The following is a 19,962-nucleotide window of genomic DNA, read 5'->3' on the forward strand; positions in this document are numbered from 1 at the left end:
CTTTGGAGGCAGGAAGACAAAACAGTGCCTTCTGTCTCTAGAAAATGTCCTTATGAGCCAAAACAGTATTATTGAGAAGGAACATGAAGGATGATTCTCAACCATGACTGGACATTAGAATCACCTGGAGAGCTTTTAAAACTACTGCTGGCAGGCTTCCACCTTCGACCAATTAAATCAGAATCTCTGTGGATAAGGCCCAGGCATGGGTGTTTTTTAAAATCAGCCAGATGATTTTAAGGTGCAGCCAAGTTTCACAGTCTGGACACTTGGTACTCAAAGTATAGGTTGCAGACCAGCTTCCTTATTTGGGAGCTTGTTAGAAATGCCAGAATCTCAGGTCCCACCTGAGGTCTTTCTAATCAGAATCTGCATTTTAATAAAATCCCCATAACTGATTCACTTTGTTATAAAGCAGAAACTAACACAGCATTGTAAAGCAATTATACTTCAATAAAGATGTTTAAAAAAAATAAAAATAAAAAAATAAAATCCCCAAAGGGTTTATTTGTGCATTGTAGTTTGATGAGCAGTGCTTTGTGCCAGTAGTTCTGAGCAGTGACTAAACGTTAGAATTGCCTTTTTACATGGGAAGGTTTTAAAAAGACTGATACCTCTTTAAAAAGAGATTCTGGGGTGGAGCTCAGGTATTGGTGTTTTTAAATCAGAGATTCAGAAGTACAACCAAGACTGAGGAGCTTTGCACTAGCCTTTGCTGTCTCTGGAGTAAAGAATAGAACTCCAGAGGTTCTTGAAAGTAGAACAGCAAGGAGAAGAGAGGTTTTTTAATTAAAAGAACTATAAGTAACATTTTTTTTTTTGAGATTTTTTTTTTATTTTTTAGAACAGTTTTAGACTTATAGGAAAATCGCAGAATTTCCATAAACCCCACACCCAATTTCTGCAGTTATTAACATCTAACATTAGTATGGTACATTTGTTTTTTGTTTTTGTTTTTTACTATAAGTAACATTTTTCCGGCAGTTTTGCCAAAAGGCCTTTGGACACATTTTGATGGTTTCTCTCTCATAGGCTCAAACTGTCCAAGTTGCTGAAGTTGAACCACAGTCACAGCCACAGCCTTCCCCAGAACTTCTGCTTCCAAATTCTCTGAAGCCAGAAGAAGGGCTTGAAGTATGGAAAAACTGGGCACAGACCAAGAACGCTGAGCTAGAGAAGGATGCTCAGAACAGACTGGCACCCATTGGGAGTAAGTGTTTGGGAGGGAAAGGGGGTTGGACTCTGTCAAAAATGCAATGGTACTTAAGCAGCAGGAGGACAGAATGGCAGGAAGGTGGTGTCCCTTGGCTCTCTGGGCACTAGGGAGCACCATCTGAAATAGTATGCTGAATTCAAGACAAGCAACAAGCAGGCCGGACCTACTGTAAATGAGCAGAATTTGTGGGGTTTGCCCAAGATCAGGCATTTTTGTACACATGGATTTCTGGGACAGAGAGACTTCTGGGAGGAGATATGAATTAGTGAGTGCACTCAGGGGCCCTCTTCCTTAGCATTATCCTCACAACTTCCTCATATTACAGAGGGTGGATTTTGTGTTTTTGCTTTCATGTCTTGGTCCTAATAATAATTGGGGGGATACGTGAGGTAGGAAGGATTGTGGGAAGGAAACCCTTTGTGTAATAGGGCAAACAGGATTATTGTCTTTGTAGGCTAGTTCTGATCGTAGATACAGGTGACCATTTTCATCCCAGCACCTTCATGGGTGGTGTCTGCTCTGAAACCTCCTTCCAGGGATATGAGCAACCAGTAAAGAGACAGCTGTTGCCAGGACCCTCACTAACCTCTGGGGCTTGTGTTGCAGGGCGTCAATTGCTGCGATTCCAGGAAGATCTCATCTCTTCTGCTGTGGCCGAGTTGAATTATGGGCTCTGTCTAATGACACGGGAAGCTCGAAATGGAGAAGGTGAACCCTATGACCCAGATGTGCTGTACTATATTTTCCTGTGTATTCAAAAGGTAGGAAACAGAACTTCACAGGAACATGTTTGAGCTGTGTTCCCATTGGGTATTTGCTGGGTAGTCAAATTAGTAAAATGACAAGCAAGTGGTTACAGTAAAGACATTCTCTTTCAATTATATAATGAATTTTTTAAAATTGGAAAAGATCTACATATTCACTTTAAAAAATAAAATAAACATCATCATAATCCCACTATCTAGAGAAACATCTATTAAAATATTTGATAATGGGCTTCCCTGGTGGCTCAGTGGTTGAGAATCTGCCTGCTAATGCAAGGGACACGGGTTCGAGCCCTGGTCTGGGAAGATCCCACATGCCGCGGAGCAGCTAGGCCCGTGAGCCACAGTTACTGAGCCTGCGCGTCTGGAGCCTGTGCTCCACAACAAGAGAGGCCGCGATGGTGAGAGGCCTGCGCACCGCGATGAAGAGTGGCCCCCGCTTGCCACAACTTGAGAAAGCCCTCGCACAGAAATGAAGACCCAACACAGCCATAAGTAAAGAAATAAATAAATAAAAATTTTTTAAAAAAAAATTTGCTATATTACCTTAGAGCCTTTTTTTATCATGGAACATTTATATAACACTTTTCATTAAAGTAAACATGTAGTTTGCAGAAAAGCAATTTATCCAGAAAAAAGTCTCGTGCTGACATGTAGCTCGTCTTCTCATTGTTTCCCGCATTAATGCAAAATAGTTATTTGGAAGTGTCTAGCTAGAATATACAACTGTAGTTAGGTTTTCAGGACATCTAAGATGAAGATTAACAGAGAAATTCATTTTAGGACTGGCAGTTTAGGAGAGCAGAGGTGGATTTCTTAGTGTTTGAATGCTATTGTGGAGAAGCCCACAGTATGATGGAAGAACAGTTGCTAACTAGGACTCACCCTGTTGCTTAGGCCTGAGAAAAGCCCATCTTCCACTTTGTTCCTCTTTCTTAACCAGTCACCCAGAGCACTGGGTGAATTGCTCTACATGCTTTGTCTCATTCCATGCTCTCTCACTCCTGGAAGGCAGGCACAGTCATCTCCATTTACAAACAAGGAAACTGAGCCCCCAAAGTTAAAAGACTCGCATGAGTTACTAAACTTATACCATAGCTAATAAGAGGCTGACCCTGGAGCCCACATCGTGATTTTTGCTACCACAAGACAATGCCTTGCTTGGGTGAAATAGCATTCACAAAATCTGCTCCATTGACCCAACTCTCAAGAGTGTTGTGAGAGTCAGTTCACATGCTGAAGTATACTATGAAAGTGCCACACAGTGGACAGTTTTTTTTTAATTTATTTGTTTGGCTGCGTTGGCTCTTTGTCGCAGCACGTAGAATCTTTCGTTGCGGCGTGTGGGCTTCCCTCTAGTAGTGGTGCATGGGCTCAGTAGCCCCGCAGCATGTGGGATCTTAGTTCCCCAACCAGGGATCGAACCCGAGTCCCCTGCATTGGAAGGCAGATTCTTAACCACTGGACCACCAGGGAGGTCCCCGCTGGACAGTTTTGACTTGGTGTGTTGTTTTGTTAATGGGGGAGGAATGGGTAGGGAGAGGTGAGGGTACTGGTAGAAAAATGTTTGCTTCTCCTCGACAACTTGCCCAAGAGACTACCGACAACTTTTATTGATTATTTTTCTTTTAGTATCTTTTTGAAAATGGACGGGTTGATGACATTTTCTCCGATCTTTATTATGTTCGATTCACGGAGTGGCTGCATGAAGTTCTGAAGGACGTTCAGCCCCGAGTCACTCCACTTGGTAAGAATCTTCCTAGTCCTTGGATGTCTTTAGCACCTGGGTTTTAAAAAGATCAGCTGGGGAGGAAAAAAAAAAAAGATCAGCTACTTGTGTGGCTAGCTGTGATATAGCATGTGGGTGAGGAGGCTATAAATCCCAGGCCCCAAACATCAGTCTCTGTGCTGCTTGGCCTGATGTGGAAGGGGCATGGCTCACCAGACAGAGAATCTGGCTGGTTCCAGTGTGGCAAGGACACAGGGGCATGCAGAGTGTGGGGTAGTTACTCCATTTTTTTTCCCTATTAAAATTTATTGATTCAAATTGGAATCCTTGCAAAAATTAAGAATTATGAACTATTTCATCTGTAGGTTAATTATATTACATATTGAGTTTTTTTCCCCTTATGTTTAAACATACGTTCTACATATATAGAACATAATTTTTGCTTTACCCATGGATAACCTGGGCAGCATGTTGTGTTGGAAAGAACATGAGTTTCGCAGTAGAATGTTTGAGGTGTTTGTTTTTTTAAAAAAAAATAAACTATTTTTAAGAGCAGTTTTAGGTTTACAGGAAAACTGAGCAGGAGATACAGAGAATCCCATATACTCCCTCACACAGCGTTTCCCCTATTATTAGTATCTTGTATTAGTGTAGTGTATTCGTTAAAATTGATGAGCCCATGTTTGGTACATTATTATTAACTAAAGCCTGAAGTTTACATTAGAGTTCACTCCTTGGGTTGTATATTCTGTGGGTTTTGACAAATGTATAATGACATGTGTCTACAATTCAGCATCATACAGAAGTTTCACTGCCCTAAAATCCCCCGTGTTCCACTTATTCATCCCTCCCTCCATTCCCCGGACTCTCTGGCAACCTCTGATCTTTTTTACTGTCTCCATAATCTTGCCTTTTCCAGAATGTCATATAGTTAGAATAATTTAGTGTTAATTTCTTTCAATAACTTCATTTAATGTTCTTGCATGTCTTTTCATGGCTTGATAGCTCATTTCTTTTTTTTTTTGCTGAATAATATTCCATTTTATGAATGTGCCACAGTTTGTTTATCCATTCACCTATTAAAGGACATTTTGGTTGTTTCCATGTTTCAGTAATTATGAATAAAGCTGCTGTAAACATTGTGTGCAGGTCTTTGGTGAAAGAATAGACAGATCCATGGAACAGAATAGAGAGTCCAGAAATAGAACCACACGAATATAACCAGTTTATCTTTGACCAAGGGGCAAAGGCAGTTAAATGGAGAAAGGATAGTCTTTTGTTTTGTTTTCTTTTATTTTTTTGGCCCCGCCATGTGGCTTGCAGGATTTTAGTTCCCTGACCACGGATTGAACCTGGGTCATGCAGTGAAAAGCACCAAGTCCTAACCACTGGACCGCCAGGGATTCCCTGGATAGTCTTTTCAACCAACACTGCTGGAACAACTGGACATCCACATATTTTTTTAAAAAATGAATCATAGACCTAAATGTAAAGCTATAAAGCTCCTAGAAGATAAAATAGGAGAAAATCTAGGTGACCTCAGGTTTGTTGGTAACTTTTTAGGTACAACACAAAAAGCACAATCTGTGAAACGAAAGAATTGGTAAGTTGGACTTTATCAAAATTTAAAAAACAAGCAAACAAAAACTTATTCTCTGTGAAACACATTGTTAAGAGAATGAAAAGACAAGCCACAGACTGGGAGGAAATCTTTGCAAAACACATATCTGATAAAGGACTGGGATCCAAAATATATAAAAAACTCTTAACAGTCAACAATAACAAAACAAAGAACCCAGTTAAAAAATGGGTCAAGGATCTGAACAGATGCCTCACCAAAGAAGCTGGCAGATAAGTATATGAAAAGATATTTATCATATATCATCAGGAAATGGCAAATTAAAACAACAGTGATGGGAGTTCCCTGGTGGCCTACTGATTAGGATTTGGTGCTTTCATTGCTGTGCCTCAGGTTCAGTGCCTGGTCGGGGAACTGAGATTCCGCAAGCCACATGGCACAGCAGGCATAAATACGTACATACATACATACAGTGATGTACCACTATATACCTATTAGAATGGCTGAATTCCCAAGCATTCTCTTACCTTAGGATCCAGCAGACATGCTTCTTTGTATTTACCCAAATGAGTTGAAAACCTTATGTCCACACGAATATCTGAGTTTTAATCCTGGCTCTGGATTTAATAGAATGTATGTTGTTTAACTTTTTCTTAATCTTTTTTTAAAATTGAGATATAATTGACATATAACATTATATTAGTTTCAGGTGTACAACAGTGATTTGATACAGTATGTATATATTGCAAAATGATTTAGTCTAGTTAACATTTGTCGTCATAGTTACATGCTTAACCTTTTAAAAAAAATATTGTTTAAACAAATATTTTTTTGAGTGCCTACTATGTGCCAGACAGTTCCAGGTGTACATAATATAATTCAGTAGTGAACAAAATGAAGCTTACAGTCTAACGGGGGAGACTGTATAAATAATCACATTAATTTATGATAAGTGCTTTGAAGAACAAAGCACAGAGAATGGAAAGTGTTACGGGTACGTTAGGAGGGAGGCCTCTCTGAGGGGATGTCATTAGAACAGACACCTGAGTAAGTGAATCACTGTACATGATTTGCAAAATTTCAAACCAAGTGTGGCTATATAAAGTTTGCTTTTTAAAACTTTTTATTATGGAAATTTCAAGCACATATAAAATAAACAGAATAAATTAATGGCACTCCCATGTACCCATGGCAAATCTTGTCCCATATATACACTGCCTGTTCCCCCAACCATGTTATTTTGAAATAAATCCCAGACACTTTATCCGTAAATATTTTAATATGTGTTATTGACATTCCACAATGCCATTATTATACTTTTTTTAAAAAAGATAAGTCCATAATGTCATCAAATTCTACCCTTTGTTCGAATTTCTAATTGTCCCATAAATATCAGAATTTTATTTGTTTGAGTCAAGTTGCAGATAAGGTCCACACGTTGAAATTGCTGTTATACCTTTTAATGTTTAGCTTTAATCTTTAATTTCCCCCTTGATTATTTTTCTTGCAATTTATTTATGGAAGAAACTAGCCTTTTAAAAAGTCTAATTTTTACTATTATATCTCCATGCTGTAATTTAACATATTCTTCTGTCCCCTGTATTTACAGTTAATTGGTAGTTGCATATAAAGACTTGATTAATCAAGTTTTGTTTTTTTTGTGTGTTTTCTTTTTGGCAAGGTTACATCATAGATGGGTTGCTTACTTCCATCAGGTGCCCATAATGTCTGGATCCATTCATTCATGACGAGTTGCAAGCAGTGGTATTCTAATGCTATTACTTCATTATTAGCTGAAATACAAAGAGAAACTTTCCCTCATCAACTCTTTGAATTCCTAGCAGTATAGATTGTATAGAAGAGACAGGATAAGGGCTTGTTTCTTCTTCTTTGTTTAGCAGTTTTCACAGTAATGAGTTGGTTCACCAGCTTCCTCCAGCTGGGGTTTTTTTGTTTGTTTGTTTAAAGAATCATTGTGAGCTAATTAATTTAAACATATTTAATATGATTCAATTCATTGCACTTGTTATCTTTAATGATGCACAAATTGTCCCATCTTTGGCCATTTGGAGCCTCTTTAAATTGGCTCTTAAGTTCATTTGACATGATCCTACTTCCTTGATTTCTGGTTTGCCAGAATGTTCCAGGCTTATCCTGGACATTTTCTGTCTCCCATTGTGGAATTGATCAGTTCTCCATGGAGCATGGTACTTTTCAGTGTTAAATGGTATTTCGTTATCACAGTCTGGATGGTAGGGGTGCTCATTGCTCCTTGGGTTTCTAGGCCTAACTAAAAAAATTAATATAAAATAGATCATTTTGATGCTTTACAGTTCAGATTCAGAACTATGAGACTTTTATATGTTGTTTCCATCTGTATCTCCTGTTGCCTGTGCCAGGAGTTCTGGTTTTCAGGCATTAAAGTTCACTTTGTGTTGTTAAGAAGTGGTTATAGGGAAGTGACACCAGGCGGCAGAGTGAACCCAGGGAAAATAGGGCATGCCAAGGTATGCCTGGGGCCACTCCTAGGGCTGGCCTTCCCTGAGGAGGGCTATCTTCTGTCACTCATCCTGCTTAAGATTTGTCTGAGAGCAAGGAAGTTTATCTCATTGCCATTGGGCCACAAAATAGAATAGTAGAGGCAGACATTCCCTAAAGAGATGGAAGTGCACTAATGGAGTCAGAGGGCCAGCTTTGGCAAGAACAGAGAAAAGGAATGTATTGGGCAGAACATTCCCCTGCTTCTAAGAAGTGCCACCCTCACTCCCTGCCTGGAGAATTCTGAAACTCCTGCAGGAGAATGCTGGTGTCTGTTGCGGTTTCACCATGCCCTCAGTCCCTGGCACACATACACTTGGACATTGACTGTTGAATGAACATATGAAGGGGGCTTGATGATCAGCCGAAGTGTCATCTTCCTTTGGTGTAGACCTGCCTGCCCAGGGCTCTTGATCAAACCACTGCCTTAGCCCCTGTCCAGCTTTCAGTTAGCTTATGAACCAGGGTCTTACAGTAAAACTTGCCCTATGGAGGAAACCTATAATAGATCTGAATATCATTCTCCCCTTTTTCCAAAGGGGATGAGAATGGGTTTGCTTTCTAGAGATGGAAGACATGAGAAGTTTAACAAGGGCAAACGGGCGTGTATACCAGTTCTTTGGGCCCTGGCCTGGATACCTTTGAAAGTATGATGAAAGCTCTGTACCCTCTTCAGAGAAGTTTGCATATATGCAGAGAGGTTGGCTTATACTTTTGGGTGTTTCTCTGAGGGATGTCCTTCTACCCCATATTAATCTTCAATTAGAGGAAGAATTAACATCAGGTGAGAGTGATCATGTAGGGCAGTGGTTCTTAAAGTGTGGTGTTAGGAACTTCTTGAAAACACACATTTTCGGGTCCTGCCCAGAAACTTGGGTTGGGACTCAGCTGTTTATGTTTTAACAAGCTTTCCAGATGATTCTGCCATATCCCAGGAAGACTTCTCCAGTTAAACTTGTACTCCTGTGTGGTCCTTGTTGTGCTTCACACCTCCCATCCTGCACCTTTGAGGGACCACCTGCCATCCTTTTGTTGTAGCAGTACTCTGTTCCTCCTAGGCTATGTCCTGCCCAGCCACGTGACTGAGGAGATGCTGTGGGAGTGCAAGCAGCTCGGCGCTCACTCCCCTTCCACCCTGCTGACCACCCTCATGTTCTTTAACACCAAGTAAGTGTTCTAGAGGCTCCATGCTTAGCCACTGCTGGCATCTGCCCAATGAAGAGGGTAGAAACTATCCAGATGGACTTCTGAATACCTTTGACATATACTTGAGAGCCTTTGAGCTACTGAAAGCCTTCAGCCCCACTTGGCTACATTTTGTGTGCTAACCAGTGAGGCAGACAGCCTTGCCAGATCCCTACCATCAGTCTTGATGAGATTCCTCCACTAGACAGTGTGTTTGGGTGTGGGCCTGCCCAGATTCTGGGAGTGTGGGCAGCGGCTCCTCTGAAGCCCTGATGGCAGAGGGTAAGTCACGGTCTCCTCCTGGCACCCCTCCCTTTGCCTTGCTTTCACTTGTGGTGCAGATACTTCCTGTTGAAGACAGTGGACCAGCACATGAAGCTGGCTTTCTCCAAGGTCTTACGACAGACAAAGAAGAACCCCTCTAATCCTAAGGATAAAAGCACGAGTATTCGGTACCTGAAGGCACTTGGGATACACCAGACTGGCCAGAAAGGTAGGGGAAAGAGGTAGGGGTTGCAGAAACAGGTGCTACTGGTCCTGCCCTGCCCTTGTGCCTGGGGGGCTAGTAATGAGTGTGAAGATTGGGATTTGCTGGATAGGAATTTTCCATTCCCTTCTCCCCAGCCAGAAACTTCAAACTCTTGTAGAAGGAGAGACACCCCAGAAATGATAGCTGCCTTTTCCTTTCATACTCACTGCCCATGCCTCACACCCTTTTCCTTCCCAGTATTTCCTGGTTGGGATGGCTGGAAGCCTAAGGTTTCTAATCTGAGCCTGAGTAAAGGCAGTCTGATGCCATGTCTGTGGTGGTGGTGGGGTATGTTTTATAGTTACAGATGACATGTATGCAGAACAGACGGAAAATCCAGAGAATCCACTGAGATGTCCTATCAAGCTCTACGATTTCTACCTCTTTAAATGGTGAGGAGGCTTTATTGTGACTGGGTGACCTGTGTGTGTGCGCGTGCGCACAAAAGCATTCTCTAGTCCCAGGCAGAGTAAAAACACACTTCCGAAAAGCTAAATATAGAAGCAACCTTATTGGTTTTCCCAAAGCATGTGCCCAGCACTGCTCCCTGATGGTCCACTTTCATGGAGAGAGGATGAAGGTAGAGGGAGGACGGTACAGAGAGGCTGCCTCTGTCACATAGTGAGCATAGCCCTTCATCTTCCTGGCCTTGACCTTTTCTCACCACCACTGTCAATCTAAGGGGAACTCCTTTCCTTGGCTTTCGTTCTCCCCTGCCCCTGCAGTTTGGTATATCATCTTAACAGCAATGCCAGAAGATCTTTCTACATTGTAGGTCTTACCGTGTTACTTAGATTAAAACCTTTAGTGGTTTCCTTTTACTCTACAGAGAAAGACAGTAATCCTAATGTGGCCAGCAGGGCCTTTCATGTACTCTCCCTTGTTAACCTCATGTCCGTGTAGCTCTTGGCTCTCTAGCCACACTGGCTCTTCTCCACTGAAGGGCATCATGCTCTCCCTTCCTCAAGACCTCTGCACAGAACTTTTCCCTGTTGGGCAGACCCTGCCACCCCCTGCCTGTTTAGCTAGTTAGCTCCTATCCATCCTTAAAAGAGCTTTATTAGGGAAGCATTTCCAAATTCCCTGCCTGTTCCCTCCGGCTGTTTCTTCTGTAACCCTTACCACTGTTTGTTATTTTCTTTGTCTTTATGTAACTGTTTAACTGCTGTCTGTCTCCCCTCTTACCTGTAAACTCCATAATATAGGGACTCCTGGGTCTCACTCATTTCTTTTAATATCAGCACCTAGTGCAGGCCTGGCACACAGCAGCCCTTTGATAAATCTTGAATCAGTGGATGAATAACTGTTAGAGGATGGCATGTGCTAAGTACTTAAGAGAAGTACAGCACAACGTTGAGGGGGTGTGAGTCCAGGTAAAGGCCCCAGCATCATAGCCAAGCTGAGAAGTCAGAGTCCCTCAGATCAAGTTGAGGAATTATCAGTGGATGGAGTAGAGGAAACAACATAAGCAAAGACTTGGAGATGGACCTTCTGGGTGCTGAAATTGGTTCAGAGTGGGATATGGTTGGACTCAAGTAGATGAGCCCTGGGAGCCCTAGTCAGAGGAATCACACCTGGCAGTGTGTGAGGGAGGAGCAGAAGATGGGCAGCCTAACACTGGCATTTGCAGTAACTCCAAAGGGACGTCCTAGAGGTAGTGTGTGTTGGCTGCATGGAATTTAGGAGCTGTGCCACCATGCTTTCCAGAGCTTACCATCTTTTGCAGATAGCATCTGTTTAGGAGGTTCATGGTGGGAGGGTTGAGATCATGGTGGTTTTACCCAGCTTTTACCCATGTATTCTTCAGCCCCCAGAGTGTGAAAGGCCGGAATGACACGTTTTACCTGACGCCCGAGCCGGTGGTGGCCCCCAACAGCCCAATCTGGTACTCAGTCCAGCCTATCAGCAGAGAGCAGATGGGACAGATGCTGACTCGGATCCTGGTGATAAGAGAAATTCAGGAGGCCATTGCGGTGGCCAACGCAAGCACCATGCACTGAGATCCCTCAGCCATGGTGCAAGGGAGACCATCCAGGAAAAAACGGACACTTTCACACTAAAGAAGAGGCCTCCATTTTTTTTTCTTTTCTTTTTTTATTGGTGTAGTTATGAACCCTTTCAGACTGCTTCTATTTCAAATGTAAAAGGAAACTTTGCCCCCTGTGCATCTTCATAAACCTGCTGTGGCAGACTTCTCAGCCCATGGGGGCTCTGGGTTTCCTGAGAGCCAGATGTCCTAGACAGTTGCTGGCTGACTTTTTTGTGTGGGGCCTGAGGAAAGGGCTTGGACTGTTAGGAGAAATGTCGCCCCTTCCCTTCCTCCAGAAAGATGGAATTAATGATGGATGGACCCTCCAGGGACTCTCCCCAGCTGGCTTCCACTCTGACTGGCAGACTTCGCTGACTACAGGGGAGCCATGGTCTTTTCTTTCTTCATGCTCAGACATAAACCTAGCATCTTAATGGAAGGAAAATGAGGGGAACTTCAATTATGATTTATTAAAGACAATTTCTATTACACCCTCCTTTATGACAAGTGACATTTTAGATGTTAAAGTAAAAACTTTACCATGTCTTTTTTTTTTTTTTTTTTTGGCCTAACATTGAGGCCTTAAACCTGAGGCTTCTGTGCCTGATGGAATTCTTGTAACATACACTTGTGTATCATATAAAGATACCACTCTGTTTCTCTTATGTATTCTTAATCTAGTTGTTTATTAAGAATGACAAGCACGTCTTTTCAACATGTTAGTGAACAACGCCTCTTCATTTGGGAGGAGCCAGGCGGGACAGTGGCAGCAAAGCCTTGCCTGTTCGTTGGACGGGCGAGGTCCTGCGGGAGGGGGTAGCAACAGGAAACAGCCCTAGGGTGTGCTATGCGCTTGCGTTCCCTACCGCCAGCCCCGCCCCTAGGGCGTACGAGTTCTGTACGTGCGTGCTGCGTCCTGACGTCGGCGACGTGCTGGGCGCAGTGACGATATCGGCGGGTTTATATTGGCGCGGCCCAGAAGGCGGAGGCCTCTGCGGCGCCGTCCTCGGAGACGCGCGGCCCTGCCCCGCGCTAGCCATGGCCGACTACCTGATTAGCGGGGGCACGTCCTACGTGCCGGACGACGGGCTCACGGCACAGCAGCTGTTCAACTGCGGGGACGGCCTCACCTACAAGTGCGGGCCTAGCGGGCTCACCTGGGCCAGGAGAGGAGCGGCGCGCAGGGTTGGGAGGCCGGGTGGGGCTTCCATTGAGCCCGCTTGGCTCGGGCGTGGGGGACAGGTTCCGGAAACTCCCCACCCATCTCAGGTTCAGTTTGACAGGTCTGAAGCGGGCGGGATGGAGGAGGCATCTTGGTAGTGCCTGAGATTTCTAGGTTAGAAACTCCGTTCTCTGGGCACATGGAGTTGTCAGGATGCCAGAGGCGCTGATGACAGCTAGGTGGCAGAAAAGGTCCGCTGTCTCCATCTCTACCTTGTTCTCTGCCTTGCCTGTGATACTCGGGCTAGGTCATTTCCCTCTCTGCCGGAATGCCTTAAGAGATGATTTATGAGGATGGCGTCTCAGGCTGCCATAAGCCTGACCCTTACTCCCAATTCCCCTCCCCTCTAGTGACTTTCTCATTCTCCCCGGGTACATCGATTTCACTGCAGACCAAGTGGTGAGTATGGACAGGAATTGGATCCTAAGTATCAAGGTTGGATAAAAGTGCTGCTGTCCCCTCTCGACTACCTCAGTAGATTGCTTTTGGGGGTGGATGCTATGGAATGGTCTTACTGGCATGCAGGTCATACAGAGCACCTGTTTTGCGGGGAACATGGCACCACCCTGAGGTATATGAGGTGCTTTTGCACATTAGTTGGCCTTATTTCTTTAGGACCTGACCTCTGCTCTGACTAAAAAGATCACTCTGAAGACCCCACTTGTTTCCTCACCCATGGACACAGTCACAGAGGCTGGAATGGCCATAGCAATGGCGGTGAGCACTGTGGCATGTGAGGGCAGAAGCAGGGGCCCCATCTCTCTTTCCCAAAGGCATACAATCATGCCACTCTTCTTCTTTGTCACTTTTCCCATTTTCTTTTTGTGTATCCTGCAGCTTACAGGTGGTATTGGCTTCATCCACCACAACTGTACACCAGAATTCCAGGCCAATGAAGTTCGTAAAGTGAAGGTCAGAAGGGAAAAGATCACGGTCAAGAGCTCCTGGGAATTGCACTGAGGTGGAGTGGGGTGGGAGTGGGGGAATTAATCTCCTAATTTAGGATCCTTTCTTTCCCACTGTGGGGGTTCAATTCCTGAGGAGAAGAGCCTGAGACCCTGTGTCTTAAAGCAACAGAAGAGGGCCAGGTGGACAGTGCCTGCAGTTCACTCATGTCTCCTAGCTCTGGGATTGAAGTGTTTGTGTGATTTGATCCTGTGGCACTGCCAAAGGGGGAGCTGGCACAGATCCCAGGCTTCAAACCAAAAGTCTGATGAAAGTGGTTCAGAAGTGCCCTTTTTCACCATCCCTTCCAGAAATACGAGCAGGGATTCATCACGGACCCTGTGGTCCTCAGTCCCAAGGATCGAGTGCGGGATGTCTTTGAAGCCAAGGCCCGGCATGGCTTCTGTGGTATCCCCATCACTGACACAGGCCGTATGGGGAGCCGCCTGGTGGGCATCATCTCCTCGAGGGACATTGATTTTCTCAAGGAGGAGGAGCATGACCGGTTTTTGGGAGAGGTGGGTGCCACTGACAGAGCACAGGCAAACTCTGACAGCCCAGGCTGAAGATAAAGGATTCTGTTCTGTTGTCTGAATGGCAACTCTGAGGGCCTCTGCTGTCCAGGAAAGATGAACACCCGGCTAAGTTTCTGACCCTTTCATGGGGTTCCTGCATCCCTTCCCCACCAAAGGCTTTCAATCTGCCCAAATGTTTGCCAGCATACCCAAATTTTTTGCCACACCCAGAGTGGGGGCTGTGCTCAAGGACCAACTTCAGCCTCTTGTCATTTCTCTGGTGTGGCTCTTTCTCCACAATGTGCTCCATGTACCTGATGCCCTTTCTACTAAATTCTCACTCTTGCCACTAGATTGCTGCAGACTGTTGGGTTTACTTGAGGGTAGTCTGGGTGCAGGTGTGTAAACATGGTGGTCTTTGGAACCTCACCGCTGAGTTAGGGCAGGGTCTGTTGGGAAGCCTGATCTCCTATTGCCATTCCTCACAACTCCCCTCTCTTATAGATCATGACAAAGAGGGAAGACTTGGTGGTAGCCCCTGCAGGAATCACACTGAAGGAAGCAAATGAAATTCTGCAGCGCAGCAAGAAGGGTGAGTCCTAGAGGTAGGAAGGGTTCTGGAACCAAAGACCAAGGTCCTGATTTATGTCCTGCCCTGCCCTCAGGAAAGTTACCTATTGTAAATGAAGATGATGAGCTGGTGGCCATCATTGCCCGGACAGACCTGAAGAAAAACCGAGATTACCCACTGGCCTCCAAAGATGCCAAGAAGCAGCTGCTGTGTGGAGCAGCCATTGGCACTCATGAGGATGACAAGTATCGGCTGGACTTGCTAGCCCAGGCTGGTGTGGACGTGGTAGTTTTGGTGAGCTGCTGCACAGGCAAGGTGGGGTGGTAGGAGCAGCTGTCATACCACAGTCTCATTGGGACTACCTTCCTGTCTCAGGACTCTTCCCAGGGAAACTCCATCTTCCAGATCAACATGATCAAGTACATCAAAGAGAAATACCCCAGTCTCCAAGTCATTGGAGGCAATGGTGAGACAAGACTGGGCACTGAAGGATGTGGGGCGAGAGTGGGGGAGCTAGGCTCCCACGTAGACCTTCATGTGAGCCTTTCCCTGTTCCTCCTTGCAGTGGTCACAGCTGCTCAGGCCAAGAACCTCATTGATGCTGGTGTAGATGCCCTGCGGGTGGGAATGGGCAGTGGCTCCATCTGCATCACTCAAGAAGGTAAGAACACGTTTTGGCGAGGCCCTCAGAGACCTGGCTTTAGCAGGGCCCTTAGCCCCACATGCCCTGGAGCCATGCGCTCTTACAGGAACTACATTGAGTCCTCCAGTAGGGGCAGCCCCAGGGCCAAACAGGCCCCTTGGATGGGTAACATGCTGGAAGTAAGACGAGCTCTCGTCATTCTTCACCTGCCACTTCCTCCCCCACCTAGCCTTGGCCTCCCCGCTCCTGCTCCGTGCCCTCTCTAAACTCTGGTCTGTTTGTTTTATTTAGCGGCTCCCAAGATCCCTCCAGACATAAAGTCCCACAGCCCCAAATGCCCTTCTACTGTCACGGGCTGCTATAGTAAGTCCGGCCCGGTCCACTGGCCCGGCCCAGCTGCCCACTGCCCCGCTGCTTGGTTGACTGTAGCTGTAGCTCCCGGGGTTTGTGGTGCTGACGGGTGGGCAGGGCAAACTGAATGACAGACCATGGTTTTGGGAGCTGCTCAAGAACACAGCTCCCTTCTCTTCCTGGGGTGTTTGTAGGGCAGGACCTCCACCAGGTAGGCCCTGCTCTGCCCACATCTCCTCAGTAGGCACAGCTTAAGGACCAACTCCGGGGTCCACTCTTCCTTCCACACGACCACTGCCCTGATCTTGCCTGAGCTACCCACCATGCAGGGAGCAAGGGGTGGGTCTCTGGGTACTAACTGCACGGTGACCCCCTACCCCACCTGATATCAATTGGGCGGGGCTTTCCCGGCTGCTGACTGCACGTGCCTGAGGCTGCCCTGGGCCATGCACATATGCACGCACACATGCCAAGGGTGAATGGAAGCCATCACAGCTATTTGTACTGTTTAAGGCTGATGGGGCAGCAGCCATCCCAGACAAGACTCTTCCTCTACCAGGCTGCAGTCCTGGTGCAGGTGTAACTGAGAGCTCCTGGGTGCTGATTTGTGGCCACAGAGCCTCTTGCCTGTTCCCACTAACGCCACCCCCATTTGTTCCTCCATGTCTCAACAGTGCTGGCCTGTGGGCGGCCCCAAGCAACAGCAGTGTACAAGGTGTCAGAATATGCACGGCGCTTTGGTGTTCCTGTCATCGCTGATGGAGGAATCCAAAATGTGGGCCATATTGCCAAAGCTTTGGCCCTTGGGGCCTCCACAGGTGAGGCCCAACATTCAGGGAGCCTAGTGGGTCTCCTTCCCTAATGCCTTTCAGGGTCTTCCCCCAGCATTCCTTCTGTTCATAGTTATGATGGGCTCCCTCCTGGCTGCTACCACTGAAGCCCCTGGCGAGTATTTCTTCTCTGATGGGATCCGGCTAAAGAAATATCGTGGTATGGGTTCTCTCGATGCCATGGACAAGCATCTCAGCAGCCAGAACCGATATTTCAGGTGGGACAGGCAGGTCGGTTGCCCTATGCTAACCCTGCAATGGCAGCATCATCCATGTTTCGACTTTGCCTGTTTCCTGCCTCTCCCTGCAGTGAAGCTGACAAAATCAAGGTGGCCCAGGGGGTGTCTGGGGCTGTGCAGGATAAAGGATCCATACACAAATTTGTGCCCTACCTGATTGCCGGCATCCAGCACTCCTGCCAGGACATTGGTGCCAAGAGTTTGACCCAAGTCCGGTAAGAGCTTAGGGAGCTGGGACATTGGGTAGAGGGGCTGGTCCAGGGCCAGCTACCCACATCTGACTTCTGCCTCTCTTCAGAGCCATGATGTATTCTGGAGAGCTCAAGTTTGAGAAGAGAACATCCTCAGCTCAGGTGGAAGGTGGTGTCCACAGCCTCCATTCGTAAGTGACCAACCCTCTCCACTCCTCTGTCTTTGGGGTGGAGGTCTCTTCCATGCCTCCATGCTCCTGCCCTCACCTCACAGCTGGTCCTTCTGCCAACAGGTATGAGAAGCGTCTTTTCTGAAAAGGGATACAGCACACCCTCGGTTTTTCAATAAAAGTTTGAAAAAAAGTGATGCCTGATCTTTGAGGTCAACAAGCAGGTGGGGCTCTGCAGCTGCCACCATCACAGATACACAAAAATAAAGCACCTTCATTTCCAGAGAAAGCCTCATGCCCCCAGATAAGGGTGCTTCAAGGAACTGGAAGTGGGGGGTAGTACTAGATTCAAAAAGCCCCTCCTGAGGCATCTCAAAAGGCAGCTCAGACAAGCTCTGGCCCCCAAGGGTTTGGTCTCAGAAATTGCCTGTGGCTGCTTAGGAAGGGTCACAGAACAGTCCATGGGGCTTTGGACTCGCATCCACGGGGCCTCCTGCTAGCCCAAAGTTTGGCCACATGGGATCAGGTTGAGACCCACATACATATTCTCTAACTTGAATCTCTAAAAGGACCTCGTGGAGAAAACACAGAGGTCCCCTTAAATCTGCATGTCAGCAAGTAGATAGATATACAGCTTAGAACAGGTGCCTATACTGTCTCCTGGCCTCTGAGAGGCCAAGCAGTGTAAACAAATAGATGACCCCTTGGTTCCTTCACAACCCCCTCCAAGAACTCACTGAGCCAGCAGCGCCTGGCCAGCAACACACCTAATACAAAATCAGAGAAGTGGGTTAAATTATTAATTTGCTGGCAAACAAGACAAGTGTTACAGTGACAAAGGAGGAGGGACTAGTGAAAGCTTTGGAAATCCCTGCATTCTGCAAAAGGTGCCAGGGCCCTCCTGGACGGGTAAGGTAAGTTCCTGGTGGTTCATTCTGCAGCTTGGGCCAGAGATGTGAGTGCAGCCCCGCCAGGTGGGGGAATGAGAGCAGCTCCTGTCACTCGGCCTTCATGACACAGGAAGTTGAAAGTGGCACAGGCATTGGGCTGCAAAGAGAAAGCCAGCATCAGCTGGGCTAGTGCTAAGCTTGGGCTCCCCTCCGCATTCCCAAGTCCCAGACATACTGTGTCCTGCACTTCCACAGCGATGCCCCGCTGCCTCATGGCTCGCAGCAAGTGGGACTGCAGCCGCTCAGTCCGGTCTCCAGTGCCCACCACAACAATCTCTAGAGAAGGATGGGCACGGCTAGTCTACAACCAGGTCTGTCTAGAGGGTGGCTTTCTGGGGCTCAGCACTTCAGCCCTCCCCTCCTCCAATACCTATTCGGGGCTCCAGCATCCAAAAGAGAGAGAAGCTTTCCTCGGTGATGTCCTGGTGGGAACCTACCTGTGTGGGGAGGAGACAAGTTAAATACAAGTCCACCTAGGTTTCCCCAGAGGCCCTCTACTTGCTCCAGTGCGGGGCAAAAGAAAAGCCAGGTGTGCCAGGGACAGAATCAGGGGGCAGGCCTGTGACTCTGGCCCTCGGTTTCCTCACTGCAGGGAAGGGCTCACGTTCCACTGCACCACCGAGTGTGGGAGTAGCGCACAGGGCCCAAGTACGCGATTTCCGTTGACCGTGAAGCCGCGGCTGTTGTAGCTGTCGATGTACATATCGTGCGGGGACTCGCGCTGCAGCAGAGAGATGCGCGTCCGCTGATACAGTTCGTCATCCGCCGGCGTGAGCCGATGCCCACGCCGCGGGGCCCTGCGGAGAGGTATGATCAGGGTCTAGGGGGCCGGGAATCGCCGGCCGTAGGAGCGGGTGGTCAGGGACGCTGGGTCCGGGCTCACCATGGCAGCTGCACAGGCGGACAGCGAAGGGCGAGCCGCGCTCGGTACTGGCTGCGAAGCACGAACGCGGCGGCCATGGCGGACCGGCGTGCAGGGAGGCTGGCGCAAGCACAGCGGGGTCGTGGCGTCACCAAGCCTAGCGCGGCTACAGCGCCCCCAGCGTCGCGGAGGGCACCGCGCAACTGGGCCGGCCCAGCGCGGGAGAGAGGAAGGAGCGGGCCAGGGGCCTCGATCCCATGAAGGCGCGTCCCCCAGCGCGGCTCCGGTGTCAGCACCTGCCGTCCGCCCCTCCCCAGATCTCCGCAGGCCGTCCTGCGGGAGCCGGACACCTGGTGGCGTGGCTGGCCTCAGGGCACTGCCTGGGCCCCAGCCGCGGCCTGGCCCCCGGCTCTCAGCCATTACGCCGGCCTCCCGGGGCCCGGGGCGGGGCGGCCGAGCACCTGTTCGACTCCCGCACACCTGGCCAGGGCGTGGCGTCAGCCCCCAAGCCTCTAATCCCGGCTTTGGAGAGTCGGGTTCCGAGGGCGAGGTGGGCAGCTCAGGTTTCCCTCGGTTGTCCCCCGAGTCCCGCCCCTCCCTAACCGTCACAAGCGCGACCGTTGGCGCCGCGGCCGCGAGTCGCACGGGGCGTGGTTGAGCATGGATTGGCCTCTCCAGAGCGCGAGGGGGCGTGGCTGGTTGGTTTCGCCTTAAAATGGCTCCAAATCTGCGGCCAGAGCAAGCGGAAGGGGACGCCTTGGTAGGGCACTTCTAGGTGCTCGGCGGTCGACCGGGCCTAAACCGGACCCGACGTTGAACTAGACAGCGGCTGGAGCATCGCCCTGTCCTCGCTCACTTCGCTTGCGTCCCGAGAATTCCTTGCGCCCCGTCTTGAGCCGAATCA

At 47.7% G+C, this 19,962-nt stretch overlaps 3 protein-coding genes across 6 annotated transcripts in view; 2 read left to right on the plus strand and 1 right to left on the minus strand.

Annotated features, from left to right (window-relative positions):
- QRICH1 (glutamine rich 1) overlaps nt 1–12,234 on the plus strand; it is a 56,368-nt gene extending 44,134 nt beyond the window's left edge. For both annotated transcript variants that reach the window (XM_007168762.3, XM_007168763.3), the window contains exons 4-10: nt 1,033–1,210; nt 1,823–1,977; nt 3,613–3,727; nt 8,885–8,993; nt 9,353–9,504; nt 9,842–9,932; nt 11,348–12,234. In XM_007168762.3, the coding sequence (XP_007168824.1) occupies nt 1,033–1,210; nt 1,823–1,977; nt 3,613–3,727; nt 8,885–8,993; nt 9,353–9,504; nt 9,842–9,932; nt 11,348–11,540 (993 nt within the window). In that variant the 3' untranslated portion in view covers nt 11,541–12,234. The remainder of the gene's footprint in view (nt 1–1,032; nt 1,211–1,822; nt 1,978–3,612; nt 3,728–8,884; nt 8,994–9,352; nt 9,505–9,841; nt 9,933–11,347) is intronic.
- A 298-nt stretch (nt 12,235–12,532) lies between these two features.
- On the plus strand, nt 12,533–17,505 carry IMPDH2 (inosine monophosphate dehydrogenase 2). 2 transcript variants are annotated; one of them, XM_007168764.3, is made up of 15 exons: nt 12,533–12,705; nt 13,142–13,190; nt 13,407–13,508; nt 13,629–13,703; nt 14,048–14,254; nt 14,756–14,843; nt 14,917–15,116; nt 15,198–15,288; nt 15,388–15,483; nt 15,757–15,828; nt 16,491–16,634; nt 16,720–16,864; nt 16,957–17,100; nt 17,184–17,267; nt 17,370–17,505. In XM_007168764.3, exons 1-15 carry the CDS (start codon nt 12,608–12,610, stop codon nt 17,389–17,391), a joined length of 1,617 nt encoding a protein of 538 aa, XP_007168826.2. In that variant the 5' UTR covers nt 12,533–12,607; the 3' UTR covers nt 17,392–17,505. The 2 variants fall into 2 exon arrangements, with proteins under 2 accessions (XP_007168826.2, XP_007168827.2); XM_007168765.3 differs by lacking the exon at nt 15,757–15,828 and having other exon boundaries at nt 12,534–12,705.
- Nucleotides 17,506–18,024: 519 nt separating this feature from the next.
- Nucleotides 18,025–19,622, minus strand: NDUFAF3 (NADH:ubiquinone oxidoreductase complex assembly factor 3). 2 transcript variants are annotated; one of them, XM_007168768.3, is made up of 5 exons: nt 19,520–19,622; nt 18,801–18,993; nt 18,567–18,633; nt 18,372–18,472; nt 18,025–18,293 (listed from the first exon to the last, which is right to left on the minus strand). In XM_007168768.3, exons 2-5 carry the CDS (start codon nt 18,897–18,899, stop codon nt 18,177–18,179), a joined length of 384 nt encoding a protein of 127 aa, XP_007168830.1. In that variant the 5' UTR covers nt 18,900–18,993; nt 19,520–19,622; the 3' UTR covers nt 18,025–18,176. The 2 variants fall into 2 exon arrangements, with proteins under 2 accessions (XP_007168830.1, XP_007168828.1); XM_007168766.3 differs by lacking the exon at nt 19,520–19,622 and adding an exon at nt 19,080–19,500.
- Nucleotides 19,623–19,962: the final 340 nt, after the last annotated feature.

This window comes from Balaenoptera acutorostrata, chromosome 10 (genome assembly GCF_949987535.1).
Source record: "Balaenoptera acutorostrata chromosome 10, mBalAcu1.1, whole genome shotgun sequence".
NCBI lineage: Eukaryota > Metazoa > Chordata > Mammalia > Artiodactyla > Balaenopteridae > Balaenoptera > Balaenoptera acutorostrata.